We start from the raw sequence: 27,456 nt of genomic DNA on the forward strand, positions 1-27,456 counted from the left end.
CTGCATGTACGATAATTAGAATTCGTCATCCTCGTTGTAATTCACGGCCGCGCGCTGGATGGCGCTGCGACGCTGCGGTTCCACGGCAGGCTTCTTCTTGGTCCGCGGTTTCTCGTCGACGTGCGGTCTCTTGCGGTCTGCGGTGGCCGCGGCAGCGGTGCCGGCCAGATGCCGCGTCCGGTCGCGCACCAGGTCGTCCAGCGTCTTGACCGCAGACTCCGGGATGAACGACTTGACGGCGAGCTCGTGCAGCTGCGCAGAGTCGCCGATCGACTCGAACAGGTCGCCCGGCAGACTCAGCTTGCCTGGCCACGTCGCCAGACTCCAGTTCTTGTGTTTTGCCAGCGCCTTGATGGTGTGCTGCGTCAGGTCAGAAACTAGGTACATGTTGCTGGAAAGTTCTGGAGTGAGCCGGTCTCTGTACTGTTTCATTCGCGAGGCGAGATAGAAGAGCAGCGACACGTTGTTCGTGTTGGCAACCAGGTCGAGCGCGAGGCCGATATAGGTGAGCGCGAAGCCCAGCACGGCAGTGTAGTCTGACGTTGTTCTGGCGGACTCCAGCAGTTCGAGAAACTCCTGGTGGTGCGACAGCATGCTGAGCATTCTGACAAACGATTTCTCGAAGAGCAGCTCGTTTCTGTTCGCCGTGAGCTTTCGCTTGTGCATGGAACGCACCCACGTCTTTGTGTCCTCGCGCAGAGCGTCCTGAGGCTCGTGGGCGATGAAGAACACGAGCGCATAGAACCGCTCTGAAATGAGACCCAGAGTGAGGTTTTTCTTCAGTTTCGCCATGTACAGCGCACGCACGTGATCATTCTCGTCCTGGATCAGCAGCACCAGCTTGTTCACCAGGTCCTGCTGGATCAGGAAGTTGTAGCGCGAGTATCTGGCAAGCTTCAGCAGCTTGATGCCGGCCTCCAGCCGCAAGCGCGACTGGTACTTCTTGGGCGTTGGGTACGTGCCTGTTTTAGGAGACACAATCTCGCCGCCGTTGCCGATGATTGACGTGAGCAGCTTGAGCACGGGTTCGGCCGCCTGCGCGGCGTTCTCGGCAGTCTCCACTGCAATAAGCCAGTTCACAAACACCCGCAGAGCCAGAATTTTCGACAAGCAGTCCCTATTGGCTTCCAGCTCGTCCGGGCCTATCCACCCGTTCACTTCGTCGTCGTCGTCGTCGCCAACGGTGTGGTTTCGGAGCAGAATTTGAGACGCAAGCAACGTGCTGATCTCTTTGGTTTTGTCTTCCAGAAGAGCAAGGTCAGTCAGGAAGAGCTCGGCGACCGTCGCGAGACACGTGTTGAAGTTGTCCTTGGCAGAGTCCAACGGCCAGATCTCGTCAAGGAGCGCAGCAGCTGCGGCGTTGCGCGCGGCCGTTCGTGGCACCTGGCCTAGCAGCCGCACGGCGTACTTCGCCTCGGCAGGCGAGCCGTGAACGGCTAGCCTCTTGAGGCTGGTAACATATTCATCGTAATTTTCTGTAACGATGACCTCCGGGAACTTCTTGCCAAACTGAAAGATAGCCTTGAGGTCCTTCACGCCGACTGGTCCGCCCGAGCTGATTTCCTGAGTAAGCGTCGAGATATTGGCCCGCAGAACTTCCGGGACCACCGTGGAAATGTTCTCCAGAGCGTCCTGGGCCGCGCCGTTGTGCGGGTGCGCTAGGTCCTTGCTGATCCGCAGGATCTCGCCCACGTTGCTCTGGTTGTAGAATATCACAGACGAGCGGTACACCAGCAGCTTGACGGTGAACAGCATGTCGTGCGGAGCCACGCTCGGCTCGCCGTCTAGCTTGATGTTTTTCAGCTCGTTCAGCCTGCCAAAGAGCTCTTTCGTGCAGTTCGTGATGGTCTTGTAGTCTGTCTCGATGTCGCTGCACAGCCTGATTAGCTTGAAATACCGCTTGTTGTTGAGCTTCACCAGCTGCTTCAATGCTGCGCGGCAGTCCACCGACTCCGGAAACGAGGCCACGAGCCAGTTGATTAGCTTGTCAATCTTTGAAACAGCGTCGTCGGCCGGCTTTGTGTCCGCCAGAGTTAGGAGCTGGCCCACCGCCTTGGCCATCTGCGGCTGTCGCTTGACTATCGCATGGAACGAGTTCTTGCCTTTCTCCGAAAGATGCTCTGTGACCGTGAGAAGGCGGCCGACACGCTTGGCGTCTTCCAGCTCAAACGGAAGCAGCAGCTCGAAAAGCGTGTGGTCGACCTGCGCATTGACGGTCTTGTCGTTGATGTACACCAGTTTCAGCACCTCGTCGGGGACCCAGCCCAAAAGCTCAGTCACGTTGTCGTCCTTGTATATATCGTCAAAATGGGCGTTGTAGAGCGAGCCCAGCAGCTGCAGGCACGAGCTTCGGATCTCGGCGTGTTTTTCTCTGATTAACTGGCCCAGTGTGCTCATGATAGTCTTGTTGGCCACCTTTGAAATAAACACGCCAGGGCGCACGTTCGACAGCTCCCGCACCGTCGTCAGCCGCGTGCGCTCGTCGCTGTCAACAAGCGTCTTGATCAGGCCGCCCGCCAGATCGGCAGCAAGGTCCGGGTTTGTGTTGACGACCTGCACGGCAGATTTCACCCAGAAGCTGCGAACGTGCGGCGACTTGTCGAGCGGCTTCTTGAGCCAGTTCATGTAGGCATCGGAGTGTGCGGCCGCAAAGTTGAGCCGCGGCTGTTTGACGGCAAGGATCTTGCCAATCGTCTCGGTAGCAGTGATTCTGATCTTCTCGTCCTCGGCGTCCAGCTCGTTCTCAATCAGCCCCATGGCCGACGAAAGCATCTCGGGCACGTACTTCCACAGCTCCAGTGCCAACGTGTGAAGTTTTTTGAGCTGTGCCAGCAGAGCAGACACGTCCTGTTTGTCGTCTTCTGTGCGCTCGTTTTCCTTGCCCTTGGTGGCCTCGTAGATCGTTTCGGAAAAGAACTGCGTCAATAAGCGCGACATTCTGTCAGCGTTCGCATTGCACACCTCCAAGGTGAACTTGAAGCCCGGCAAAGTTGTGTTTCCCTTCTTCATTACCATGGTGTTGGCCAGAAACTTGTTCAGCACCAGCTTGAGCGTCTTCGTGGGGATGGTGCTGGACTCTGCTATCACCTCGCTCAGTATCTCGCACACAAGCGGCTCAAGCTTGCTGCTGAATGTCCCGGAAGAGGCCAGATCGTAGAAAATCTCAAACAGCTGCTCCACAAGCGTGTCTGCGTTGGGAAGGTCCGTAATCAGCACAATTGAGCGTGTCTCGGCCAGCCGCGTCAGCAAGTACGTCTGCTGGTGGTAGAACGGGCCGTCAGGGTTGCCTATCTGCTTGAACTGCGAAAAAAAGAGCTTGAACAGGTCCGACAGCTGGGAAGCGTTGTAGGGGGCGTCAGGAGCATAGAATCGAAGAATATCGGCAAGACAGCAGGCACAGAATGTCTGAACTCCGTTGTTGGAGTGCTTGAGCAGCTTCTTGTTGATCAGCGAGTCCTTAATCTCCTCCAGCGACTTCAGGTCGACCTTGTCCTGATCGAGCGAGGATAGCTCATTGTGGAGGTCCTGAAGACGCGTAATCAGCTCCTTGGTGGCAATAGGTCTATCGACCGTGGACACCAGCGTGTCCTTGAACTTCAGGGTCTGAAGCCCCTTGGAAATAGCCATTTTTCGCAAAGAGGTGCTATAGAAAATGAAAATAAATATTTGATCCCACAACGCGTCGTGATAGCCACAACCTGTATTTTTCTCATGTGGCGCAGAAATGCATTATCAACTAAATAATACAATAAAATAAAAAATATTTATTTCTCGCAAAATCTCACTGTCAGCCCATGCCCTCATTTACCAAGCTCTTCTCTGGCATCAGCAATGCGGTCAAACAGGAACCCTCGCATTCGCTGTCGCCAGCACCCAACGACCCGTACCATACAGACACGATAAACAAGGCCAACCCGCTGGCAGGGCTCAAATTGTCCATCCAGATAGAGTCTCCGCCTTTGATGCTGTACGGTCCGCCGGAACGCAGCTCTGGCGCAATTTTCAGCGGGCTGGTGATTCTGGACGTGTTTCCTGACCAGATCGGCCAGCTACAGGACGACGTTATCGCGTCCAGCCAGTCGATCCAGTCCACCATCTCGCTGAGCACTGCCGTAACAAGTATCAGACAAAAATATGCGGAGGTGAAAGAGGTGGCATTAACTTTTATACAGATCATCGACTACGGAAAGCCGTTCACGGCCGGCTCAAACACGATCGACTCGTGTGGCGAGTGCCGTCGCAAGCTAACAGAGCTCGCTCGTTGGGACGTTCTCTCGCGTCCAACAGGCTTTGCCAAAGGCTCCTCCCATGCGTTCCCGTTCAGCTATCTGGTACCTGGGACGCTTCCTGCCACGTCTGTTCTGTCGAACTCGCTGACTTCGATCCGCTACGAGCTCGTTTGCAAGGCGCGCTTCATTAACAAGCAGGGAAGACCGGACCACATTAATATTGCGCTGCCGGTGATGATCCGGCGATCGATTTTGAGAGGTCAAGATCGCAACTCGCTCAGAGTTTTCCCGCCCACAGAGGTCACCGCCACAGCTGTGATCCCGAACGTTGCGTATCCCAAGTCCACTTTTCCTGTGGAGATCCGCATGGACAACGTGTGCTCGCTGGAACGACGCTGGAGAATGCGCAAACTGAACTGGAAGCTGGAGGAGATCGTCCGTGTGCGAGCCAACCACTGCGACAATCACCGCGACAAGTACGCCACGACCGTCGAAAACACCAAGCGCGCGCACCGCGGCAAGAAGCCGTACAAAAACTGCGGTGGTCCCGGCAAGCCGGTGTACAACTATTATTTCGAGGACCCGCCCCGTCGGCAGCCGACAGAGGAGAACGACGACCCGACAGACGTGACTGCGCAAAACACCTCGCCGCCCGCGTTTCCCGATCTCGTGCCTGTCGCGTCTACGTGGTCGGTGCAGGCGGGGAGCGAGAGTCTGGCCCCGCAGGCGTCGCAGCAGAGCACGCCGCAAATGACGCCGTCGCTGTCGACGGCTGCCAGCAACGACCCGCAGCCGCGGCAGAGTACCACAGAGACGCCGCTGTACGTGGAGGAGATCCGTGTGATCAAGTCGGGCGAGCTCAAGTCGGGCTGGAAGAGTGATTTTTCGAATAAGGGCAGAATCGAAATTGTGGCCGACATTTCACTAATGGACCTTATCTCTATGGGACTCAACGTCTCGCTTACCAATTTGTCTGCAATCAACTCTCTGAACTGCGAGTCTCCGATTTTCAGCCTGGAGCCCCAGAGCGGTGTCAACTGCGCGTGCGACATAGAAGACCACGAAACAGGCATCTTTGTCCACCACAACCTGGTGCTGGAGGTTATCGTGGCAGAAGAGCTCATGCACGCGACAAACGTGCAACCGACCCGCTCCTCATCATCGTCAAGCCATCTGAACACCGTCGCCAGCGCCCCCATGCAAACAGGAACCCCGTCGCAGAGCAGGATCAGCGCAACACACCACTCGATCAACGCCAAGCACAACGACGGTGGCACGGGGCCAGATCACGTGAACGGCAACCGCAGCGACCCGCTCAACCACACCACAGGGATCCCCACGGGCGTGGCGAGGGTGCTGCGCATGCAGTTCCGGCTTGTCCTGACGGAAAGATCCGGCCTCGGGGTCGCTTGGGACGACGAGGTGCCGCCAACCTACCACACGGTGGGGGCTCTGTCCCCGCCACCCTACGACGACATCAACAGCGTGCCGTCCCAGCAGTCGCTCGTGATCCCGCTGGACTCCAGCGACCGGTTGGACCAGCTGGACCAAGTGGTCCTGCCAGAACCGGCAAGACTGCACTAGAATTCAATACTTTGGACGCTTGGCGCCGGGGCGCTCGAATCTATCGGAGCGGCTCGTTCTGGAGGAACCCGACGACCCTGATGGACCAGATCCCCTGCCTCTTGACGACACAGGCCGCGGCGGGGCACGGGCAGGCCCCGTTCTCTTCTTGGCCACCATCACGGTAGCTTTGCCGGAACTGTCAATGTAGGCCAGAATCTCGCGAGATTGCGGGTGGAACCTGGCGAGCGCGCCGTCGCCTTTGCTGTTCTTCACCTCGTGCACCTCCTCCTCGCCGTCCATGTCGAATATACGAACGTTGTTATTCTGGTAGCTTATTGCGACTGCTGGTGCAAGGATGTCGATGCAGACCGGCGCGTCGTCGAGATTGTAGAGGCTCTTTGTGCAGATGAGCAGCTGTGCGTCGACCACGAGCAGCTGGCCGTCCAGGGCCGCAGCTATGATCTGGTTGCGGTCTGCTATGTATTTAATGGAGACAACGGGTGAGTCTGAAAGATGCAGCGACTGGATAAGTTCGATTGCGTGGAGACCGTTTGTGTTCTGGACCCTGTAGAGCTGCAGGGAGCCATTTGCGAGTCCGCAAACGAGAGTTTTGGAGTCTGCGTCCCAGTCTATGCCACCGATTTGGGCGCTCATCTTCACGGAGATAGCAGTGTTCAATTGGAGAGCGGACGAGTCCAGCAGTATAAGGGTGGCTTCTTTGTCCGCAATGGCTAGGTATCTGCCGTCTGGGGAGTACTTGGCGAGCGCAGGAGCACTGTTGGGGAGTTTGAGTGATCTTACCAGTTTGTGGGCCTTTGTTTTGATTTCCCACACTTTGAGGGTAAAATCTGTCGAGATGGCGGTGAGACGAGCGTTCACGCGGGAATCCCATATGAGCACGGCCACGGGGGACTCGTGGGCCGCTGTGATCACGACAGAGTCGTCGAACTTCTGTCTGACAGGGTCGAGTTTGGCGACTTTGATCGACCTGTCGGTGCGGGCGCACGCGATACGTGTTCCGTCGGCGTCCCACGCAAGTAGCGATGAGCGGAAATGCGGAGGGTCGAGGGACAAGGTGTCGAATTCCCGGGGATAGGAGAAAGTGATGGTCATAAATAAAAAAACAGTATTTTTTTTACTGAAAAACAAATAGATCGAATAATTCGAATTGAATAATTACCAGCGCACAAAGGATGGTACGTGAAATGTTCCTGCTATTGGCCATTGCCGACGACTAACGCCAGGCTCTTCAAACTCCCCAGCAGAGAAAGGCGAACCAGAAGTTTGCAAAGAAGAACGAAAAGCGGGCTGGAAAACCTAAGCAGCTGCAGAAGAAGAAACAGCTCCCCTTGTCGACGGGCTGGATTGGTAAGTGAAGCAAAGCACAGCGTGCTGCGTGCACATGTACTAACGGCAGTGCTGCTGATTTTCCTGCTTGTTGGTGGCGGTGTCCTTGAGGTGCTGAGGATCTTCTTTTGAGAAGGGGTGGGTTGATGAATAGACGTGTAATAGTCAGCGCAGGTGGCTAGGACTGCGAGCGGCGTTCTGGATGTGGTGCATACGGCACACGTGAGACTGTCGCTCGCGTCTCAAAAAACGTGTGCAAGGATGTCGATATAAAAAGTGGAGTAGAGAAATAAATTACTGTCACCATGTCCCTGTCCTTTGTTCGTCGCGTGCACCGTTTTCCCTTTAAAAGCGACATTTCCATCACCCGGCGGGGCGAGACGCGGATCCTCCAGGGCTCGGGCGGCCGCTCGTCTAGAACAGGCTTCACAGCCACCGTTTTTGGAGCAACAGGTTTCCTGGGCCGGCTCCTTGTTGCGAAGCTGGCCAAACACGGCACAATCCTGGTGTGCCCGTTCCGCAACGAGATGGCAAAGAGACAGCTCAAGCCAATGGGAGACCTGGGAGTCGTCAACTACATCGAATGTGACATCAGGAACCTACGGTCGCTGGAGGAAAGCGTCTGTCGCTCAGATATAGTGTTCAACCTCATTGGGTCGGACCAGAACACCAAGAACTTCTCGATGGAGGACGCGAACGTCGAATCGATCAGACGCATTGCCGAGCTGTGCACGGCGTACGAGGTTCCGCGGTTGGTCCACGTTTCCAGCTACAACGCGGACCCGAACTCGAAGTCGCAGTTCTTTGCTACCAAAGGCCAGTCGGAGATCGTTGCGAGGGAGGCGTTTCCGGACGTGACGATTGTGCGCCCTGGACCGATGTACGGCCGGAACTCGACGTTTCTGAACGACCTAGTTCCCCTGCAAGGGTTTGGAGAAAACATCAAGTACAGAAGCACTGTGTATCCTGCGCACGGGTTGCAGGTTGCAGCTGCCCTGGAGAAAATTGGCTTTGACGACTCGACCACGGGCAAGGTGTACGAGTTGCACGGCAATGAGCCGTACTCGAAAGCAGAGCTGAGAGAAATGCTGAAGTACATCCGTCATCTTGGCATGTACGGCTACTTCCCGGCAGCGGCAGGGTACTCGATTCCGACCCCAGAGATCGTGTACAAAGCTTGGTGTTGGCTCAACGAGAAACTGAACTCCAACCTAACAGCCATCAATTACGACTACTATGTTAGATCCGACATGGACCACAAGCTGGACCCGGAGGCTCTCACTTTCGAGAACCTGGACATGGTTCCTGACGAGTTGGCCGATTTCCTCTACAAGTACGTCAAGCCACACATCGTGGCGTCCTCACAGTCGCTCAATAGAACGGTGTACGACAGGGACGAGATCCTCAAGCTCCGGGCTTTTGTGAACACGCCGAAGGACAGCTTCGACCTGCTCAACATGAAGGATTAGTTTATTTATTTATTTACTCCAGCGATGATTAAGAAACTCGAGATCTTCGTCCTCTGAACTCAGCCCGTCGATCCCCTCCTCTGCGTTGCTGTGAGTTGGCGGTTTTTTGGCGGAACGGTTGGGTTGGCGTAGCGACTCCTGAAACTTGCGCAGTTTCTCTAGCGTGGGGTCGGTGGGGGTGACTGGGGCATCTTCGGCCCCACTCCGCAAAGGCTTTCCTGCCTCCTCTGCTGGAGGTGTGCTCGCTGGCCCGGTTGTAATCGACTCCGTCACAGCTTTTTCGCTCTCCTCCTCTTTCTGCTTCTTTTGTACGCGCTTCACTTTTTTAACCGGCCGCATTCGTATCTGAACATCTGCAGTTGCCTCCTCGTCCTCGTCCTCAAAGCTCAACGATACCTGTTTTCGAGACGTTTTTACCTCCAAATTCTGGGTCGCTTCCCGTCTTTCGTCCTTTATGTTCCACACATTCTCAAGAATATCGCCGCCAACGCCCTTCACCGCATACTGCAAAACACCATCCTCGTCTTTCACGGTACCCGATCCCGCCAGGTTACGTAGCCAGTACACGGCGTCGCCTCTCACCTTGCCAAGAATGGTCCAGTCAGCCAACTCGTCTCCTACCTGCGTGGTGAGCGTGATGGCGTACCTTCCCGGCGTCCTCGTATCTGCAACCACCATGTAAGGCTGCGAAAACCGGATTCGCGAATTGCTCTCCTTCGCCACAGCCTCGCCACCCGGGCCTGTCAACTCTACGTATTTCTCGGTGACCCTCGTGATGGTCATCTCGTTGCCGCGCAGAACGTGCTCTGCAAACCTCCTTGTGCCATTGGGGATCTGTTTGGCAAATAGAGCCACCTCCATTGGCCCCCTGACCGACCGCCAAAGCACAGTCCCCGATGTCGCGGGCTCCAGAGACATAACCAGAAGTTATAAATACAGTATGAAAAAAAATTTAGAATTTAGTTTTATGCATATCGCCTCTATTTGGCTCTACTCGCTCCATTCACTGGCCCATCCCTTGATGTCCTGTCCCCGCAGCCCAAACTCGCGGTCCACGTGCTCCTCTGCCAAGCAGTCCGCGAGCCAGGGGTGATTGCTTAGGGACCCCGCGTCTATGCGCCGCTTGGGCTCGAACTCAAGCATCGCCAGTAGAAACTTGGATATGTCGTAAGCGAGAGGTTCTTCGATGTGGTATTTCTCCACGAGCACAGCATGAAGTGTCCAAATCTTGAGCTTTGAGATGTTTTTGAGCGATTGGAAGGACTTGTCGAAAAACTCGCGAGAGTACTTGCACTTCTTTAAGTAGTCCTTGGACGGCCAGATCTGTAATAACTCGATAATTTGCGCCAGATGGTCGTCGTTCTTGTTGTATGTGCTTCCTGTCTTTGGGTCAAACAGATAGTCGCCGGTGATGAGCTCGAAGATCAAACACCCCAGCGACCACAGGTCCGTCGAGCACCCCCACTTGCCCCCCAAGATAATTTCGGGAGCTCTGTACTGGCGTGTCTGGATGTCGTTGGTGTAATGCAAATTGGTCCAGCACGCGTTCCCCAGGTCGGCGATTTTGACCGAGATGATGGAGTCGAAGTCGACGGACGTGGTGGCGGTCGAGGACTGTCGCGACACCGTGGACAGAACGGACTCGCGTCGCGACAAGGGCTGGTGCGATTCATTATTGAGCGACGTTGCACGCCGTGGGGTCGACGCGGCCGGTTCCGGGAAAGGCACGGGCAGCTCCGCGGCGTCGACAAACTCTTCGTTTTCCTCGGACGATTCCTCCTCTTCGGGGATCGCCTGGGCCGGGCTGGCCGCGGGCGGTGGCACCACGGGGGCCGAGTTTAGCGTGGAGGTAGACTCGCTCTTTATGTGGGGGAGCGAATCGTGGGAGCCTGTTCTGCGCTGGCTGAAAGAGAAGGAACGGAAGAAGTTGTCGACCGAGCCGCGCGTCTCGATCGGCGACGTGAGCGGCTTGGACGAGCGGATCGGCTTGGGACGGTGCGACACCGAGCGCGAGCGGTCGGCCTTGCCGACGTCCGAGTTCTGGTGGCTGCGCGACGTCATCAGCCGCGACAGTCGCCTGTCCTTGCGGTCCTTTTCCAGGATCTGCACGAGTTTCTCCACGTCGTTGATCTCCACCAGCACGTTTTCCGGCTTGATGTCGGTGTGGATGATGCCGCACTCGCGGTGCAGGTAGTCCAGGGCCAGCAGCAGCTGTTTGGCGATCTGCTTCACCAGCGTCAGCGGCAGCCCGCCGTAGCTCTCCTTCAGGATGGTGAGGTCGTTGATGGTGTGGATGTGCTGCTCCACGGACGCGGACGACATGTTCTCGTCGTACGAAATGGAGGTCTTCCTGTACTCCTCGGTTTTCTCCTTCTGGAACTGCTTGTAGCGCAGCAGCAGGCTGAGCATATTTTCGCCAAGAACCTCGAAAATCATGCATATGTGCTCGCCGTTGGGGCCTGTGTGGACGAAGTGGTCGAGCATGCGCACAATGTGTTTCTTGCCGGGGTGGTACTCCGGGCCACCCGCGATCTTCTCCAGGATCTTGATCTCGTCGAGGGCTGCCTCGCGGTAGTTCTTGGACGACCGCACGATCTTGATCGCGACGTGGCGGTGGTGCTTCGAGTCGTACGCGAGCCACACCGTCGAGAAGTGGCCCCACCCAAGTTTCCGCACAATCAGGTACTGTTTCTCTGTGCCGTACCGCTCGCCCACGTACGTCGGATGGTATCCGCCCTCGCAGTAGTCCTTCTCGTCCTCCTCCTTCTTCAGGTTCTCCTCCTCGTAGTCCGACTCCGACGACCCCAGTAGGTCCTCCGGGTCGTACTCCACCGTCTCTTCCGCCGTCTGCTGCACTTTCAGCGACGTCGACAGGTTGCTGTACGGAGGAGGGTTCGGCAGCGAGTGCTTCGAGAAAGAGAGTCTGTGCCCGAGCGACCGCAGCCGGTCCATGCTCGACCGCGAAGTGCGCGACCCGACAGACACCGACTGCGTGGCGCGATGGCCGCCTGCAGGGCTTTGGTTGTTCATATTCCCATGTAGCAAAACTGATTCAATAAAAACTTGACATGGCGGACGCCACAGACGGGTCGATGCGGCAGGGAGGGGAGACTCCGCGGTCGATCGACGCAGACTGCAGCCCCACGCGCGCCCCGGCGGCCTCCTCGTGGTGCCGGGTTGTTTATCCCAATGCAGCAACATTTTTCCCGCCGCTGACGTAAGCAGCCCACCTATATAAACTTTTTCACCCGTCCACAACAGCATGGCTGACAACACTCTGATTCTCGCTGCGCTGGCCGCGCTTGCGGCCGCGCTCGTCGGCTACTTTTCACTCGGCGCCCGCGAGCGCAAGGTTCTCAAGCCGGACGAGTTCCAGGAGTTCCCGCTGATCCAGAAGACGATCGTGTCCAAAAACTCGGCCATCTTCCGCTTCGGTCTCCCAAGACCGACCGACGTGCTGGGCCTGCCTGTCGGGCAGCACATCTCGATCGGCGCCGAGATCGACGGCAAGGAGATCGTGCGCTCGTACACGCCGATGTCGCTCGACGAGGACGCCAAGGGATATTTCGACCTGCTGATCAAGGTTTACGAGAAGGGCAACATCTCGAAGCACGTTGACGGGCTCAAGCTGGGCGAGAACGTGCGCGTGCGCGGGCCGAAGGGATTCTTCACGTACACGCCCAACATGGTGCGCGAGTTTGTGATGGTGGCCGGCGGCACGGGCATAACTCCGATGTACCAGATCATCAAGGCCATCACCAACAATCCGCAGGACAAGACCAAGGTGACGCTGCTGTACGGCAATGTGACGGCGGAGGACATTCTGCTGAAGGCGGAGCTGGACCTGATTGAGAAGGAGCACCCGAACATCAAGGTTGTGCACGTTCTGAACAACGCTCCGGAGGGCTGGGCCGGCGAGACCGGGTTTATAACCAAGGAGCTGCTCGAGAAGCACGGGGCCGCGGCCGCGGACGACGTGCAGGTGCTGCTGTGCGGACCGCCGCCGATGACCAGCGCGCTGAAGAAGGCTGCGCACGAGCTGGGCTTCAAGAAGGCCCGGCCCGTGTCGAAGGCGGGCGACCAGATCTTTGTGTTCTAGGCTATGTAGCTTGCTACCAATTAGTTATATTCGGCTTACTAAATTACATCGTCCAGCTTCAGGTTCTCGAGCCGCTGGTCCACCGCGCTGCCGCCCGTGAACGCCCGCAGCAGCAGCCGGTCGTGCAGGGCGTTCAGCGCCTTTATCACGTCCTTGCGGTCGATCACACACGAGATGTTGATCTCGTTGGCTCCCTGGCTGATCATCTCGATGTTGATCCGCTCGTCGGCCAGAATCTTGAACATCGCACCAGCAATGCCGATCAGCTGCTTCATGTGGATCCCCACGAGCGACACGATGCACAGGTCCTTGGTGACGTCGCAGTCGCCGAATTTTTTCAGCTCCTCCAGCGCCTTGCCAAAGTTATGTTTCAGCTCCTTCGTGTAGTGCAGCGCCATCGAAATGTGCACCTCGGACGTCGAAATCAGATCGACCACAAGCTTGTGCTTGTCCAGCACGGTGAAGACGCCCGCCAGGAAGCCGTGCGACAGCGTCTTCTTGTTGGAGTGGATGTTGAGCACGGCGATGTCCGACTTGGCGGTGACGGCCGTGGCGGTCTTTTTGCTCGTGAAGACCGACGCAGGGATGTTCTGGACGGATATCGGCGGGTGCGGCGGCGTCGCCTCGCCGCGCTTGCCGATGTTGTCGGGGTATATGATGGTGCCGTCGCCCTGCGGGTTCATGACGTTCTTGATTCTGATCGGGATCCGCGCCTTGATAACCTGCTCCATGGTGAACGGGTGTATAACTTCGGACCCGTAGTACGTGAGCTCGGCGGCCTCGTCGGGCGTGACCGATGCCAGCAGCCGGGCTTTCTGCACCTTGCGCGGGTCTGCCGTGAAGATGCCGTCCACCTCCTTCCAGATCTGCAGCTCCTCGGCAGCGAGCCCGACCGCCGTGAGCGCAGCACACAGGTCGGTATAACCGCGGCCCACAGCACGCAATAACCCACCGGGGATCAGCCCAAAGAAACCTGTCAGCACGGGCACCGTGCCCTCGGGCAGCCGGCGGACCTCTGCGGCAAACCGCTCGCCCAGCAGCTTGTAAGAGTGCGCATCCAGCCCGTTGCTCAGTTCCATGTCCGACGCCACCATCGACAGGTCCACATACTGCGCCTTGACGCCTCTGTCCTGCAACAGATAACTCATAAACCGGCAGCTCAGCTTCTCGCCGCACGCCATGACCACGTCGTTCGACTTCGCACTCACCTCGCCGATGATCAGACACGCGTCCAAAAGTCGCGTCACGTGCCGGATCTCCTCCCTGGTCTCGTCGATGAGCCGTTCTCTCAGCTCAGCGTTTTGGATTTTCTCTCTGGCGTTGTTCACGTGGTCCTCCTCCACAAGCCGCAGAACTTCCAGGTACTCCTCCTTCTTCTCATCTGCCGCGTACTCTGCGGCCAAAAGCAGCCGCGTGGTGGTCCCCTCCGACTTGAGGTGCGTGGATCTGGCGCTGCACACCACCACCACCTGGTGGCTCTCGCTGTACGTTTTCACGATGTCCTCGCATATCTGCTCGGGGAACTTGCCGACGCTGGTTCCGCCGAATTTCTGCACTATCCAGCCCGACGGCAGCGAGCTCACAGACGACACGGAATCTGCTAAAGACATGGTGAGATTAAAGAGTCATAAATTGAAAAATTTACGCCGGCACCGGAATGCGCGAAATTTTATATGGCAGCGGTTGCAGTCTAATAACTATACCTGTGGTACACGTCCTGGCGGTCTGTGAGGTCCCGCGACTCGTTGAAGTCGTCCGCCTGGCCGCTCGCGATGATGCGGTCGCGCCGCTTGTTCTCGGCGACGCACTTCCATCTATACAGCAGCATGCCTGCAATCATGATGATCCACAGCACAATGTCCACGATGATGCCAGCCGTGAAGGTCGGGTCTGCGGAGTAGTTCCACCACTGCGCGGCCACCACGGCCGCGAGCGAGTAGCCGACGTAGTACAGGTTATTGACGATCGACTTCTTGGTGTTTCCGCGGACGTTCGAGGCGTTCAAACTGAGGTTGATGGAGTAGAAGGAGGTTATGCAGGAACCGAGCCAGCCGCCCACTATAACCCCCCATCCGCCGGTAAAGCGCAACTTGAACAGCATTACGTTGCCCGCAAGCGGAACAAGGATCAGCAGACAGATGATAATACACCGCTGTGTCGGTGCGACTTTGATCATGGCCACGCCGATCCAGATCATCGCAAACTGCACCGCGCCCGACGGCGAGCTGTACTCCATGGTCTTGAACTTGTCATAACCAAAGCCGTTGATGATGATGGTTGAGAACCCGATCGGCTGCGAGCACATGGTGGTGATCAGGCCAAACAGGAACGACGACCAGGCAACCCAGTCTGTCAGACACTCTCTTGCCTGGTCCCAGTCCCACGATTTCTTCTCTCCCCGGTCGGCCTCCGCCAGCAGCCGGTGGACGGCAATCGTCTGCTCGCGCTCGGTCAGGAACCAAGCTTCCTTGGGCGACAGGGGCACCATGAAGTAGAACAGCAGACCAGCCACCAGCGTCAGTGCTCCGCACACCAGGAACCCGACGCGCCACACAGCAATGCTCAGAGCGTTCTCTCCCTTGGCCAGGCCGTAGAACAGGAAGGTGGCCAGCACCTGTGTGATGGCGTTGCAGGAGATCCATGCGGCGGTCCGCAGGCCGTGTTCGCTTTTTTTGTAGTACGAGCTGGTGACGATAACAAACGCAGGCGACACACACCCTTCAAAAAAACCCAAAAACGCCCGAACGGTGACAAAGCCCGCGAATGTGGCAGGCGCTGCAAGGCACATGCACACTGCGGCCCAGATAATGACGCAGATTCCCGTCACCATTTTGGTCGGAAACTTACTGAGCAGATACATGTACACGATCTGGGAGGCCAGCTGCGCCAGGTAGAAGCCAGACGTGCACCAGCTGTACTGGGGGCCGCTCAAGTGCAAATCCTGGCGCAGCCCCACGATCACCGCGTACGCCAGCGACTGCTTGTCCAAATACTGTGCGAAGAACACTAGACACATCACCGGCAGCACGTATGTGTCAATCTTGCGCACCACTTTTTTCTCCTCTTCCTCAGTGAAGTCGACGAAGTCTTCAGGGGTGTGGCTTGCGATCTCAACGATCCCAACGTGTTTTTCGTCCTCTTTGCTTTGTCTCATCTTGGAGACGAGGAAGTGCGCTTGCGCCGGTATATATAGCTTCGCAGGATCATTTTCCGCGGAAAATCACCGTGCTTATCTGGATTATACAGGAAGCGGCACGGCTTTCCCTGATCGTAGACTGCTGGAGAGATATGTCATTAAATATCTGAAATGCGGCTTGCATACAAAAATATTATTTCAGCTGCATAATATTCACGGATCGTCCCGACAGATTTGGAAGTCAGAGATAGGAGATTAACGATAAGGACACACGACCCGCGCGGCCAAGAGACTCATAGCGCGCGCCACCCGCAATCAGGGAATATAGGGCGTGTGGCGTAGTTGGTAGCGCGTCTGCCTTGCAAGCAGAAGGTCATCGGTTCGACTCCGGTCTCGTCCATATTTTTACCCCACAAATATATTTTTCTCATCATGGGATCCAAGGTGTCCAAGCCGGCCAGATCATTCAAGCCGGGGAAAGTGATCGATGTGAAGCGCGAGACACCGCCACAGGTCGAACGCGATGACTCCTTCTTGAAGAAAGCAATGTCGCTCGGCGTTGTGGAGGTGAGCGAGCAAGAGTTTGTCAAAAACCACGAGTCGGTGGATCTTTTGAAAAACCGCAAAAAAAGACAGGAGGAAGGCGCAGATGTCAAGGCGCAAGTGGAGGGTTCCAGACGGTCGTTCGTGGGTGCGGGCCAGGGGTTGCTGGATAGTAGTTTGTTGACCAAAGTGATCAAGGAGTACAGGCATGACCCGAAAGGTTTCCGACCGGAAACGTACAACCTCAGCGACACTACGTGGGGGAGGCTAAGCAAAGTTTTGCAAAGTGGGGACGTTGGGTTGCCGCAGTACGCTGTGAAGCTGGTTCGGCCCCAGAACGGCTCCAAAGAGAAGTTTGTCATTGTCGGCGACACAGAGGGCCACGTTCAAGAGGTGAAGGCTGCTGCCAAGGAGTTTCAAGAGTCGCAAACTCTGATGGGCGACAAGAGAGAAGAGAGGAAACACAAGCCTACGGGCGACGTGACGCGCGTGCTTTAGGTGTCGCAATGGACCGTGTTTTCTGTATATACTAGGTCAATGGACGGACAGCGCGGACGTGAGTCTGAGACTCGAACCAGCTGTCTATGGAGTCTCTGGGGACGATTTCTTTGGTGTCATTTTTCTCCTTGATCTCAAACAGACAGTCGTCAAGTTTTATGTAGCGGAGCGACGTTTTCGGCCGTGGCTCGTTGTTCACCAGCCCTGTAGGGAGGTGCTGGATTCGGAGCCAGTTGTCAAATACGCCCGGATATGCGTTCCCCAGCCCCCAGTGTTTTTCAAATGCGTTGCTACCAAGGATCCATAACTTGTGAAGTCTGGGGAGGTTTTTGAAGAACGTCAGTTTGTCCTTGCAGATGAATGCAAACTGCGCTTGGATACGGAGTGATTCGAGCGCAGGAAAGGCGTGGCTCATGAAGAGGCGGCTGAATTGCGCCTCGGAAAGCTGTTCCTGGATTTCAACCAGCTCTTTTTCGAACCGGATTTCGAGCGATATCTTGCGTAGACTGGCGGATTGTCTTTCGATGGCGGCGATGTACTGGTCGACAAGCGTTTCCAGCGGTATCCGTTTCAAACAGTTGTATCTAATAACGAGGTGGAGCTCGACGAGGGAGCCCAGGGGCAGTCTGTTGAGAAAAGGCGCAACGGAGTCCGTGGATCCCTGGCGCAGATCGATGCCCAGCCGTCTGAGTCTGACGGGCCGGAACGTGTCGAGAATGGACTCCGACTGGCCGATCTCGTTGATGTCGGTGAAACAGAGAGATTGGAGGCCCGACTCGATCTTTCGCAGAAACTGGTCCTCTGGCGAGATGATGGCGCTCACGAGACTGAGGTGTGCGAGATTAGAAAACGCGTCGAGGGGCTGTCGTTGCGAGTCGGCGGAGGCCACCAGGTCGCGGAGCTTGATCTTGCGGTGCGGCCACACAAGCTCCAGGCCCTCTAGTTTCTGCGGGTGTCTCACCAGACGCGACAACAGCCTGTCAGGCTGGCTGGAAGGCCCGATAGCGACAGTTTTCAGCGGCAGCGACGCAACCCGGTGTTTCGACTTGCGGAAGCTGTTCAGCGTCAGCGCAAGATGCCGTATGTTGGGGGCCGCTCTCTGGAGCAGATCGAGCGAGACCGGCTCCTCGATCCTCAACAAGACCAGGTTGTCCATTTTGGGCAGACATTCGGCCAGCTTTGTCTCGAAGTCAATAAACTCCTGCGGAAGATGCACAACCTGGAACGAACGGACGCTCCGCAGCGCCTTCCTGCAACTCCTCAAGAACGCCGTGATGTTCGGTTTCGTGCGGATGTACGTCTGTCTCGTGTTGAGCAGCGGATCCCTCTGGACATATTCGGGGTCGAACTGGGTGTAGTGGTAGTCGATGGTGATCGAGCGGTACAGCTGGGCCAATGCTATTTCGTAGATGTCGCGGTTTACTGTCAGAAGCGTGCAGAGATCGAACTGGGACAAGTGGCCGCAGACTATATTCCAAACCTCTGGTGGGAGCATAAAAAAATAAAGTCAGCTGGATCTATTTATTCAGGATAAATGCTCGAAATTACTTTTTTTCATTTGTTTGCATGACAGAATCCGTTTCTTCGGACGACTCGCTCGAATTCTACTCGACCCTGACCCGTGAGTCGTTCCAGTACAACGTCACAAAGCTCCCGGAAGGCCGCTTCAGCCCGTCGGAGCTGCTGGTGCAGAGCTACAAGTACTGGTCGCTGGACGACCTCACCAAGTCCTTGGGGTCGCTGCTGCACGAGATCGACCAGGAGCTGATCGACCTGGTCAACAACGACTACCTGAACTTCATTGAGCTAGGCAACTCCATCGACGGGTCGGTGGACCTGATCCACGACTGCAAAATCGACCTCAACGGCTACATCAGAGACCTGTCCGTCTCCAACATGAAGATCGACGCCGACCTCGAGACCGTCGACTCGCTGCTGCTCTACAAACGCAAGCTGAGCGTGTACAGGGCGGTCGTCAACCAGCTGGTGGTGCTGGAGGAGCAGCTGACGCTGTTCAGCAAGAAGATCGCCACGGCAGACGTCAGGGAGCTCGTGGTGCTGTTTCTGTCCACCAACAAGATCTACAGCGCGCTGCTCAAGTACAGGAGCCTCGAGATGGTGGCGGTGGCGGGCAAGAAGATCGCCGGGATGAAAATCGAGCTCAAGAGCGTGCTGGACAGCAAACTGGCAACGGCCACCGACGACGAAAAATTGCAGCTCCTCAAAGTGTACAGCGTGCTGGGCGAGGAGCGCGCCTTCATCCGGGCAGTTCGAAAAAAGGACAACTAGAATCCGCCAATAGATACTCTATCCACTCTATAGAAATAACCCTTCCCGCTCGCACTATTCATACACTGCCTAAACTCCTGTACACGCTGCGCTGGACCTCCTGCCAGACCTGGAACTTGACCTCGTCGGTCAGCTCGATGCGGTTTTTCAGAGCCTTTTTGTACAGCACCTCCTCGCGCTGGGTGCCCTCGTGTTTCATCTTTTTCAGCCCGCTGATCTTCACTTTGAACTCGTACCGGCACTGGTTCTCGATCGCCAGGTTGAGAAGATAGTTCTCCACGATATTTCTCCACTCGTACTTCAGAAACACGCTGCTCTGGAACTGGCTTGCGTGGCGCTGCCGCGCCTGCTGCACGACGTAGTTCGCTGTCTTGTGCCGGAAATCCTCGTCGAACCGGCTCTCCTTGTATATGTCCGAGCTAGCCAGCAGCTGCACATACTCCGTGTCGGAGGCGTCCAGGGGAAGAACCTGTATGCGCAGCGGGATCGTCGGGTACGGCGAGACCACCTGCGGCACCTTGCCGTGCCACTCGGGCCGCAGCGCGTCCACGATCAGCAGCGACCGCAGGTCGTTCAGCTCCCAGTCGCGCAGGCCTCTTTTTGTGAACGTCGGACGTCCGTTCGGAAACCGCAACGTCTGCAAATCGGGCGAATAGTAGTCTCGGAAGTCGTGCGGCAGCGCGTCCGCAAGCGATATACACCCTTCGGGCACGGCTGCGGGCTCGGACACCTGTGTCGGAAGCGTTGTGTTTGTGTATATTTGGGTGAGGTGGCTGAAGAGCGACGAGTCGGCCGTCTGGACGGTGGTTGTGCGCCGGAGCTGCGCGGGTTCGGACTCGGTGGACGCGTCGTCAGACGAGTCCTGCGACGACACCGTGATGGCCCGTCTGAGGGGCGGCGAGCCGTACGTAAGCGAGGGCTCTTGTTCCGTGGCGGGCTGGACAGTTTCGGCTGTTTTTGCGCTGTTTTTGTCCTGTAAGTTCTGCAGATGACGCTGGACGTCCTGCCGGGCCCGCACGTGGAACTCGCGCGGAGTCTTGTACAGATCTCGGCCGTCCTTGCCAAAGAGCTTGTAGCCGAACATGAAGAACGTGTTGTAAAAAATTTTAAAAGTGCGGACAAACCTCCCGCGACAATAGCCTTTCGTGGGGTACAATCTGTGGGGGTTTTGCCGGCCTCCCGGCGCGAATTTTTCCGACCGCGCAAAGCAGGATACATCCTTACACCACGTACATAACACTGGGGCACTAATAAATAGATGGGTAAGCAGCGCAGCACCCTCAGCTCGAGCGGGCCCTCTTCAGCTCCTCGAGCTCCTTGACGCGTCTCTTGAAGTCCAGGTACTGGCACTCCTCGTACGCGTGTCTCTCGTGCACGCAGTTCCACGGCAGGAACCACCCCTCCTGGCGGCACTTGTTGAGCGGGACCAGCAGCCCTGCGCACCTGTCCCGGAACGGCAGCGGGATCTGGTGTTCTTTCATTTGCTCGTGCGACACTGGCGTTAGGCGGCTATGGGATATACGTACGCAATTCAGGGAATTCGTGGGCCATCTCCGCTTTTTGACAATTATTTTAAAAGATATGCTTAGGTAAGAAATTGCTTGGGTTTTTATTTTTTTGTTTTGTTTATGAATCAAAATAAGGCCAATCGCCAGATGTTGGGACCGCGCGATATGAACCAGCAGGGCGTCGAGGTTGTGGCCCTCAAGCCTGAACACCCGCCACAGGTTCCCCAGCAGCCGCTGGCCCTTGTCCACAGCCACTACGCCCAGGAGCAGAAGCCCGATCTGAAGGAAGAGTTCCAGCCCCGGCTGGTCATTGAGCAGCTCGTGCTCACGAACTTCAAGTCGTACGCCGGCAGACAGACGGTGGGGCCGTTCAATGCCAGCTTTTCGGCGATTGTCGGGCCCAACGGGTCCGGAAAGTCCAACGTCATCGACTCGCTTCTTTTCGTGTTTGGGTTCCGTGCCACCAAGATGCGACAATCCAAACTGAGCGAGCTGATCCACAATTCAGAGGCGTTTCCGGATCTCAGCTTCTGCCAGGTCGATATCCTGTTCAAAAAGGTTCTGGACCGCTACGACGAGAACGGCGAGCTCCAGACAGAGTATCTATCTGTTCCCGATCTGGTGGTTTCCAGAAAAGCGTACCGCAACAACTCGTCGGATTACTTCATTAACGACAAAAAATGCACCTATGCGGACATGCAGGCATTGCTACGAGACCAGGGAATCGACCTTGACCACAAACGGTTTCTGATTTTGCAAGGGGAGGTCGAGAGCATCGCGCAGATGAAACCGAAGGCGGAGGGGAGCAGCGACGACGGGCTGCTGGAGTATTTGGAGGATATCATTGGCACAGCAAAGTACAAGGCCACCATTGAATCCAGTATCCGCGAGATCGACGTTCTGAACGATATATGTGTGCAGAAAGAGCACCGTTACGAGATCGTCGAAAAGGCCAAGGAGGATTTGGAGGGTGGCAAAGAGAATGCGTTGAAGTATCTGCGCAAGGAGAAGACCCTGGCAGACAAGCGGTCGTTGTATTTGCAGTATCGACTTTTAAAGGATAAGGATCTGCTTGAAAAGAAGACAGCGACCCTGCAGACGCTGAGGGAAAAACTGGACAAGGAAAAAGAACAGACGGCACAGCACAACAGCGAGATCGACGAGCTGACTAAGCAGCACCACGAGTTGAGCTCAGAGGTGAAAGCCATCGAGAAACAGGTCGCCAGTCTCAAGAGTGCGCATAAGAAGATCGAGCGAGAGAAGATTTCGATGGACGAAAAAATAAAGCACAACGAGAACCGCAAAAAAAAAGCCGTCAAAGCGCTACAGAGTAGCTCCTCTCAGATGCGCGAGAACGAGGCTAACATTGCTGAATTGGAGAGAAGCCAGAAGGAAACCGAGACACAGTTAGAGGAGCTCAACTCGACCCTTGAAAAGGAGCAGGAGCAGCTGGAGGCAATCAAGTACGAGCTTTCTGACAAGACCAAAGACCTGTCTGCGTCTGTTGAGAAATTGCAGCAGCAGCTGGAGCCCTGGAAAGACAAAATCAGTGCCAAGCAGGCTGAGGTCGACATCAAGACGTCGCAGCTGGAAATGCTAAAACAAAAGCATCAGGAGCTCTTGAACGAGACTAAAGAAATAGAAGGCAAGGCGGACGAGAAGCTGGAGCATGTTAGGGCCAAGGAGAAACAGATCCAGCATTTGCAGAAAGAGCAGGTCCATGTGTCTGAGCAGATCCAGCTTGGGGAGGCTGAGGTTGACGAAGCTTCGAAAAAACTGAAAGCTATGGAGTCTGAGATCCGTGTGCTGCGAGACAAGCTGGATGACGCCAGAAACAGGGTAACCAGGACAAAGTCGCGCAACAGGGTTCTTCAGGCGTTGACGCACTTGAAGAACTCGGGAAGATTGCAAGGATTCTACGGCCGTCTGGGTGATTTGGGTGTGATTGACGATAAATACGACGTTGCCGTGTCGACAGGAGGAGGGTCGTTGGACGATATGGTTGTTGATTCTGTCGAGACCGCGCAACAGTGTATCAACTACATGAGAAAGAACAATCTTGGGTTTGGCAAGTTTATTGTCCTGGACAAGCTGCGAAAATTCAATCTTTCCAAAATCCCCACGCCCAATAACGTTCCAAGACTGTTTGACCTGATCACGCCCTGTGATCCGAAGTTTGCACCGGCATTTTACAGCTCCATGTACAACACGCTGGTTGCGCGCAATTTGGAGGAGGCCAACAAGGTAGCCTTTGGAGCGAAGAGATGGCGTGTGGTGACCCTTGATGGTAAGCTGGTTGATGTGAGTGGAACGTTATCTGGAGGAGGCTCTAGGGTGTTCAGCGGCGCCATGAAGTTGAAGTCTGCCACCACTAAGGGCGGGGAGATTTCTGAGGCAGAGCTCAACGCGATGGTCGAGGAGGTCCATACCAAAGAAGACGCATTTTTGAAGGCCCAGGATGCCTTTAACGAGATGGAGACGGCGTTGGCTGCTTTCAAGGACAGGCTGCCCGAGATTGAGATGGAAATCTCGAAGCTGAGACTGGAAATAGACATGGACCAGCAGGAAGCCAAGGAAGCGAAAGAGCGAGCCAAAGAAGTTTCTGCCAACAAGAAGGCCATTGCCGATACTGAAGAGCAGATATCCAGGCAGGAAAAGGCGATTGCGAAGTTGGAGGCCGAGAAGCAAGATCTGAAAGACCAGTCGCAAGGCTTGGAAGACCAGATTGCAGTGCTCGAGGATAAGATCATGCAAGTTGGCGGTGTGAAGTTGAAGATGCAGAAGTCAAAGGTGGACTCTGTTCTGCAGAAGCTGGAGATTTTCAACGAGAAAGAGTCCAACGACTCGTTGCAGCTCACAAAGCTAAGTAACCAGATGACGCGATTGAACAACCAGATCACCGAAAACGAGGCAGAAATCAAGGAGGCGGAGGAGGCTATCAACCAGATACGTGAGGTCTACGACACGAGTCTCGCAAAGTTCCAAGCTTCGGAGAAGGAACTGCAAGAGTTGAGTGCGCAGATGGAGGAGCTTGTGGAGAAGTGCGACGAGATTAAGGAGGAATTGGATTTCAAACAGTCCAGGATTGCAGATCTCAGAAAAGGAGAGATTGGGCTTGTCACCGAGATCGAGAAGTGCGAGCAGAGCATCAGCCAGTGCAAATACAACATAAAGAAGATCACCAGCGAAATGGGCCATGCAGAAACGCGCGATTTGGAGAGTCTTGTTGGCTGGATGGACGACTGCGACACCAAACAGCGGCTGCTGGCTCCGCCTCCGGAATATTCGTCTGAGGACCTGAAGAAGGTGGACTTCGAGGCGTTGGCGTCTGAGATCGAGGAGCTGGAGAAAGATACCGAGGCGATGACGGTCGACTTGGACATTTTGCAGGAGTATGCAAGACGGCACAAGGAGTACAACGAGCGCAAAGCGGACCTAAACGAGTCGGTGACCAAAAGAGACGAGCTGAAACAGGCGTGCGAGGATCTCAAGAAAAGACGTCTTGACGAGTTCATGGCAGGCTTCAACACTATTTCGCTGACGCTGAAGGAGATGTACCAGATGATCACGATGGGCGGAAACGCTGAGCTGGAGCTGGTGGACTCGCTGGACCCGTTCTCGGAGGGCATTCTCTTTTCTGTGATGCCTCCAAAGAAGTCGTGGAAAAACATCAGCAATCTGTCTGGAGGAGAGAAGACTCTGTCTTCGCTGGCGCTGGTGTTCGCTCTACATCGCTACAAGCCCACGCCGCTCTATGTGATGGACGAGATTGACGCTGCTTTGGACTTCAGAAACGTGAGTATTGTGGCCAACTATATCAAGGAGCGCACGAAAAACGCACAGTTCATCGTCATTTCTCTCAGAAACAATATGTTCGAGCTTGCCCAGCAGCTGGTGGGTATATACAAGGTGAGCAACATGACCAAGTCGATCACAATGCAGAACAGAGATATATTGACGACCTGATTCACGGGAACTCTTTGAGCACGCTTTCCACGTGCTCCACGGGAAAACTCTCGCGGGGAGCGTGGAAGTACATCTGTTGGGTGCGCCGTTTTGATTTGCGGTCGGGGCCTCTGAGCTCGAGGTCTTGGTCGTGGGGAGAACACCGCACGCGGTGAACTACGACTTCCTCGCCTGTTTCGTCGTCGATCTCTTTCTCCTTGATCACCAGGTTGTTACGAATTTCTGGCGACGCCAGCATCAGGCATGCCACAAGTGTATAATACGAGTCATTGACCGCGTTGTGTAAATAGGCATATGGGATACCCAGCTTGTCTAGGATGTAGCAGAGCGAGCTTTTCTTTGCAGACGGCACCAGCGAGGACCACAGTTTCATAGTGTCGGCGACTTTCACGTGTTGCGGGAATTCCAGGCCCCACATTCGAAACAGGCGCATGTCAGACGCAAAGCCGTGTCCGACAACGATCGTTTTGGACAGATCCACGTCGTCAAACACTTTTTGCATGATCGTCTGGGCTTGGACTTTGTTTGCGATTATCGACTGGCCCGTGATGTTGTTCAGGCGGTTATTAGGAACAAATCTCTTGTTGGCGTATTTCAGGCCTTCTTCCAGAATGATGTGGAAATTGACGATATGGGGGAAAAGGGCGTGGGTCTGGTATGATGGTTTATAGATGGAGAGCCCTATCTCCAGCAAATGTTCCTGTTTCCACTCGTAATTTTCCACATCTATCGACAGAAGGTTGTACTTTCGCGTGTTGATTAGCGCCAGTGCGTCTGCCGCCGAGAGGGCGCCAGCGGCGACCTCACCGTCGGCAGCCATCTGTGCTCCCGCGGGCAGAGACTGGATGGTTCTTGCGAGCTCTGGCTGCAGGTCGCGGGGAACAATGGTGGAGAGTCCATGAGGTGTCATTCGAAGAGCGGGCGGTAGGCGGCAGAGACGACAAATTCTAGAGATCGTCAGTCTCGAACTAAACATACAATTAAAATAAATAAGGTTTTTTTTTTTTTTTTTATACCATTCGTGGACGCGTCGATCGACGCCTCTATATCTATGTACACAGCTACTTGGATCTGGTGAGGACCGAGTTGGTGAGCATCTCGAGCGCGTTTCGTGCGTCCGAGTCCGGCAGGGTGCGCAGGTTGCGGAGCGCGTCGGTGCAGTACTTCTCGGCCAGTTCTCGCGTCTTCTCCACTCCCTTGGCGTCCTCGACGGCCTTTCTTGCAATCTCGACGTCCTCAGGCTTGGAGAACTTGCGGCCGATCATCGGCCCGAGCTCCGGCTTCTCTTTCCATGCGTACAGCACAGGTGCCGTCGCGAGGCCCAGCTGCAGGTCTGCCCCGGCCGGTTTCCCCAGCATTTCTGCGGTTGTGGTGTAATCTAGCATGTCGTCGACTATTTGGAAGCAGAGACCGAGGTTTCTGCCAAACTGGTAGCAGTTCTCGATCACGTCGTCACTGCAGCCGGCCAGGATGGCGGCCGACCTCGACGACTTGGACATCAACGAGGCAGTCTTCAGATAGGTCTTGTGCAGGTAGTACTGGAACGCGGCCTCGACGTTTTCCTCGTGCGAGATGGTCTCCGGTATCTTGACGGAGTACTCGTGCACCTCGACGGGCACCTTCCCCGTGGGCTCCGGGATCCGCTTGACGACGCCGCCGTTTTCGATCTGGCCGACGTTGGGCTGCATCACGGTGTTCTTCAGCTGCATGAACTCTCCCTCGACGAGGTTCGCGATCGCCGTGGACATCAGTTCCACCACCTCGCTGTTCCGCAGTCGTCCCAGCGAGACCGACGCTCTGCCCAGCAGGAAGTCGCCTGCAAGAATGGCCATCTTGTTGCTGAACGCCACGTTCCCGGAGTCTCTGCCGCGGCGAGAGTCCGAAAAGTCGATCACGTCGTCGTGCAGCAGCGACGCCGTGTGGATCATCTCGGTTATTTCTGCCAGGCGCCTCTGTTTGGGCAGAATGCCGTTCTGCGCGTCCTTCGCCTTGTACAGCTCTCTGTCCATCATTGGCTTCGACAACGGGTTCAGAATGATGTTCGGGTTGATGCCGTGCAGCACCCGCAGCGGGCTGATCGAGTCGAGCGGGCTCTGTCCCGCAAAGGAAAATGCCCTCGGGGTCCCCTTGAACTCCTCCTGCTCGTTCACGTCGTAGGGGTCGATCGCGATGCGGGTCCTCTCGGACTCTGGGATCTTAGCGAGCGCCTTGGACAGCAGCAGCACGATCAGCGGCCGCACGTTCTTGCCCTCTGCCTCGAAATAGTACGACGCCACTCTGTTGAGCGTTGGGTGCCCAGAGCCAATGAGAGTAGCAATGTTTTTCGCCAGCACGCGCATCTCGGCGGACACCATGCTGAAGGGGTCGAACTTGGAGCCCACGCTGGGCTGCACCAGCTTTTCTGCCGTCTCGACGGCGGTCAGGAACGACGAATAACGTCTAGCGAGGGAAACTGGCCGCAAAAAGGACATGCACGATTTGTTTGAATTAAAAAAAATATTCGCTGAATAGGGAAACCGGAAATATGGGATGTCGTCTGGGAGGCGATGGTTTTCCGACCGGAAACCTTTGGCCGGTCCGCCGGTGAAGCACGCACCGTGACTCGGGCCATGTGAGGCAGGGGCTGGATCCTCTCGGTGGGGACTGCCTTTGGTCGTGATAAACGTGAACCACTATTCCAGGATGGTGACGGTACTGGGTGCAGGTTTGTTTTTGTCTACGCTCTTTGGGTTGTTCTTCCCGGAAAGAGCTCCGCTGGCAAGCAAATGCCCAGCAGCTGATCCGTTTCTCTTTTTGGTGGATGACT

General features: G+C 55.8%; 17 protein-coding genes across 17 annotated transcripts; 8 read left to right on the top strand and 9 right to left on the bottom strand.

Annotated features, from left to right (window-relative positions):
* Positions 1-15: 15 nt before the first annotated feature.
* On the bottom strand, positions 16-3,627 carry KL911_003962 (uncharacterized protein; the record flags this gene model as incomplete). Its single annotated transcript, XM_043199200.1, has 1 exon — positions 16-3,627. The coding sequence occupies one exon, from the start codon at positions 3,625-3,627 to the stop codon at positions 16-18; it is 3,612 nt and encodes a 1,203-aa protein (XP_043053231.1).
* A 167-nt stretch (positions 3,628-3,794) lies between these two features.
* Positions 3,795-5,813, top strand: KL911_003963 (uncharacterized protein; the record flags this gene model as incomplete). Its single annotated transcript, XM_043199201.1, has 1 exon — positions 3,795-5,813. The coding sequence occupies one exon, from the start codon at positions 3,795-3,797 to the stop codon at positions 5,811-5,813; it is 2,019 nt and encodes a 672-aa protein (XP_043053232.1).
* A 3-nt stretch (positions 5,814-5,816) lies between these two features.
* Positions 5,817-6,908, bottom strand: KL911_003964 (uncharacterized protein; the record flags this gene model as incomplete). Its single annotated transcript, XM_043199202.1, has 1 exon — positions 5,817-6,908. The coding sequence occupies one exon, from the start codon at positions 6,906-6,908 to the stop codon at positions 5,817-5,819; it is 1,092 nt and encodes a 363-aa protein (XP_043053233.1).
* A 539-nt stretch (positions 6,909-7,447) lies between these two features.
* Positions 7,448-8,611, top strand: KL911_003965 (uncharacterized protein; the record flags this gene model as incomplete). Its single annotated transcript, XM_043199203.1, has 1 exon — positions 7,448-8,611. The coding sequence occupies one exon, from the start codon at positions 7,448-7,450 to the stop codon at positions 8,609-8,611; it is 1,164 nt and encodes a 387-aa protein (XP_043053234.1).
* A 9-nt stretch (positions 8,612-8,620) lies between these two features.
* On the bottom strand, positions 8,621-9,529 carry KL911_003966 (uncharacterized protein; the record flags this gene model as incomplete). The annotated part of the gene is made up of 1 exon (XM_043199204.1): positions 8,621-9,529. One exon carries the CDS (start codon positions 9,527-9,529, stop codon positions 8,621-8,623), a length of 909 nt encoding a protein of 302 aa, XP_043053235.1.
* Positions 9,530-9,601: 72 nt separating this feature from the next.
* On the bottom strand, positions 9,602-11,641 carry KL911_003967 (uncharacterized protein; the record flags this gene model as incomplete). Its single annotated transcript, XM_043199205.1, has 1 exon — positions 9,602-11,641. The coding sequence occupies one exon, from the start codon at positions 11,639-11,641 to the stop codon at positions 9,602-9,604; it is 2,040 nt and encodes a 679-aa protein (XP_043053236.1).
* Positions 11,642-11,873: 232 nt separating this feature from the next.
* KL911_003968 (uncharacterized protein) lies at positions 11,874-12,710 on the top strand (the record flags this gene model as incomplete). The annotated part of the gene is made up of 1 exon (XM_043199206.1): positions 11,874-12,710. The coding sequence occupies one exon, from the start codon at positions 11,874-11,876 to the stop codon at positions 12,708-12,710; it is 837 nt and encodes a 278-aa protein (XP_043053237.1).
* A 38-nt stretch (positions 12,711-12,748) lies between these two features.
* On the bottom strand, positions 12,749-14,320 carry KL911_003969 (uncharacterized protein; the record flags this gene model as incomplete). The annotated part of the gene is made up of 1 exon (XM_043199207.1): positions 12,749-14,320. The coding sequence occupies one exon, from the start codon at positions 14,318-14,320 to the stop codon at positions 12,749-12,751; it is 1,572 nt and encodes a 523-aa protein (XP_043053238.1).
* A 47-nt stretch (positions 14,321-14,367) lies between these two features.
* Positions 14,368-14,991, top strand: KL911_003970 (uncharacterized protein; the record flags this gene model as incomplete). Its single annotated transcript, XM_043199209.1, has 1 exon — positions 14,368-14,991. The coding sequence occupies one exon, from the start codon at positions 14,368-14,370 to the stop codon at positions 14,989-14,991; it is 624 nt and encodes a 207-aa protein (XP_043053239.1).
* Positions 14,992-15,013: 22 nt separating this feature from the next.
* On the top strand, positions 15,014-15,720 carry KL911_003971 (uncharacterized protein; the record flags this gene model as incomplete). Its single annotated transcript, XM_043199210.1, has 2 exons — positions 15,014-15,061; positions 15,232-15,720. The coding sequence occupies 2 exons, from the start codon at positions 15,014-15,016 to the stop codon at positions 15,718-15,720; spliced, it is 537 nt and encodes a 178-aa protein (XP_043053240.1).
* Positions 15,721-16,278: 558 nt separating this feature from the next.
* On the top strand, positions 16,279-16,887 carry KL911_003972 (uncharacterized protein; the record flags this gene model as incomplete). The annotated part of the gene is made up of 1 exon (XM_043199211.1): positions 16,279-16,887. The coding sequence occupies one exon, from the start codon at positions 16,279-16,281 to the stop codon at positions 16,885-16,887; it is 609 nt and encodes a 202-aa protein (XP_043053241.1).
* Positions 16,888-16,918: 31 nt separating this feature from the next.
* KL911_003973 (uncharacterized protein) lies at positions 16,919-18,382 on the bottom strand (the record flags this gene model as incomplete). The annotated part of the gene is made up of 1 exon (XM_043199212.1): positions 16,919-18,382. The coding sequence occupies one exon, from the start codon at positions 18,380-18,382 to the stop codon at positions 16,919-16,921; it is 1,464 nt and encodes a 487-aa protein (XP_043053242.1).
* Positions 18,383-18,453: 71 nt separating this feature from the next.
* KL911_003974 (uncharacterized protein) lies at positions 18,454-19,176 on the top strand (the record flags this gene model as incomplete). The annotated part of the gene is made up of 1 exon (XM_043199213.1): positions 18,454-19,176. The coding sequence occupies one exon, from the start codon at positions 18,454-18,456 to the stop codon at positions 19,174-19,176; it is 723 nt and encodes a 240-aa protein (XP_043053243.1).
* A 58-nt stretch (positions 19,177-19,234) lies between these two features.
* KL911_003975 (uncharacterized protein) lies at positions 19,235-20,260 on the bottom strand (the record flags this gene model as incomplete). The annotated part of the gene is made up of 1 exon (XM_043199214.1): positions 19,235-20,260. One exon carries the CDS (start codon positions 20,258-20,260, stop codon positions 19,235-19,237), a length of 1,026 nt encoding a protein of 341 aa, XP_043053244.1.
* A 571-nt stretch (positions 20,261-20,831) lies between these two features.
* KL911_003976 (uncharacterized protein) lies at positions 20,832-24,650 on the top strand (the record flags this gene model as incomplete). The annotated part of the gene is made up of 1 exon (XM_043199215.1): positions 20,832-24,650. The coding sequence occupies one exon, from the start codon at positions 20,832-20,834 to the stop codon at positions 24,648-24,650; it is 3,819 nt and encodes a 1,272-aa protein (XP_043053245.1).
* Position 24,651: 1 nt separating this feature from the next.
* On the bottom strand, positions 24,652-25,560 carry KL911_003977 (uncharacterized protein; the record flags this gene model as incomplete). The annotated part of the gene is made up of 1 exon (XM_043199216.1): positions 24,652-25,560. The coding sequence occupies one exon, from the start codon at positions 25,558-25,560 to the stop codon at positions 24,652-24,654; it is 909 nt and encodes a 302-aa protein (XP_043053246.1).
* Positions 25,561-25,711: 151 nt separating this feature from the next.
* Positions 25,712-27,261, bottom strand: KL911_003978 (uncharacterized protein; the record flags this gene model as incomplete). The annotated part of the gene is made up of 2 exons (XM_043199217.1): positions 25,712-27,051; positions 27,210-27,261. The coding sequence occupies 2 exons, from the start codon at positions 27,259-27,261 to the stop codon at positions 25,712-25,714; spliced, it is 1,392 nt and encodes a 463-aa protein (XP_043053247.1).
* Positions 27,262-27,456: the final 195 nt, after the last annotated feature.

The sequence above is a fragment of the Ogataea haglerorum genome (assembly GCF_019207285.1).
Source record: "Ogataea haglerorum isolate 81-453-3 chromosome Unknown 81-453-3_NODE_11_length_416158_cov_97.210077, whole genome shotgun sequence".
In the NCBI taxonomy this organism is placed as follows: Eukaryota; Fungi; Ascomycota; class Pichiomycetes; order Pichiales; family Pichiaceae; genus Ogataea; species Ogataea haglerorum.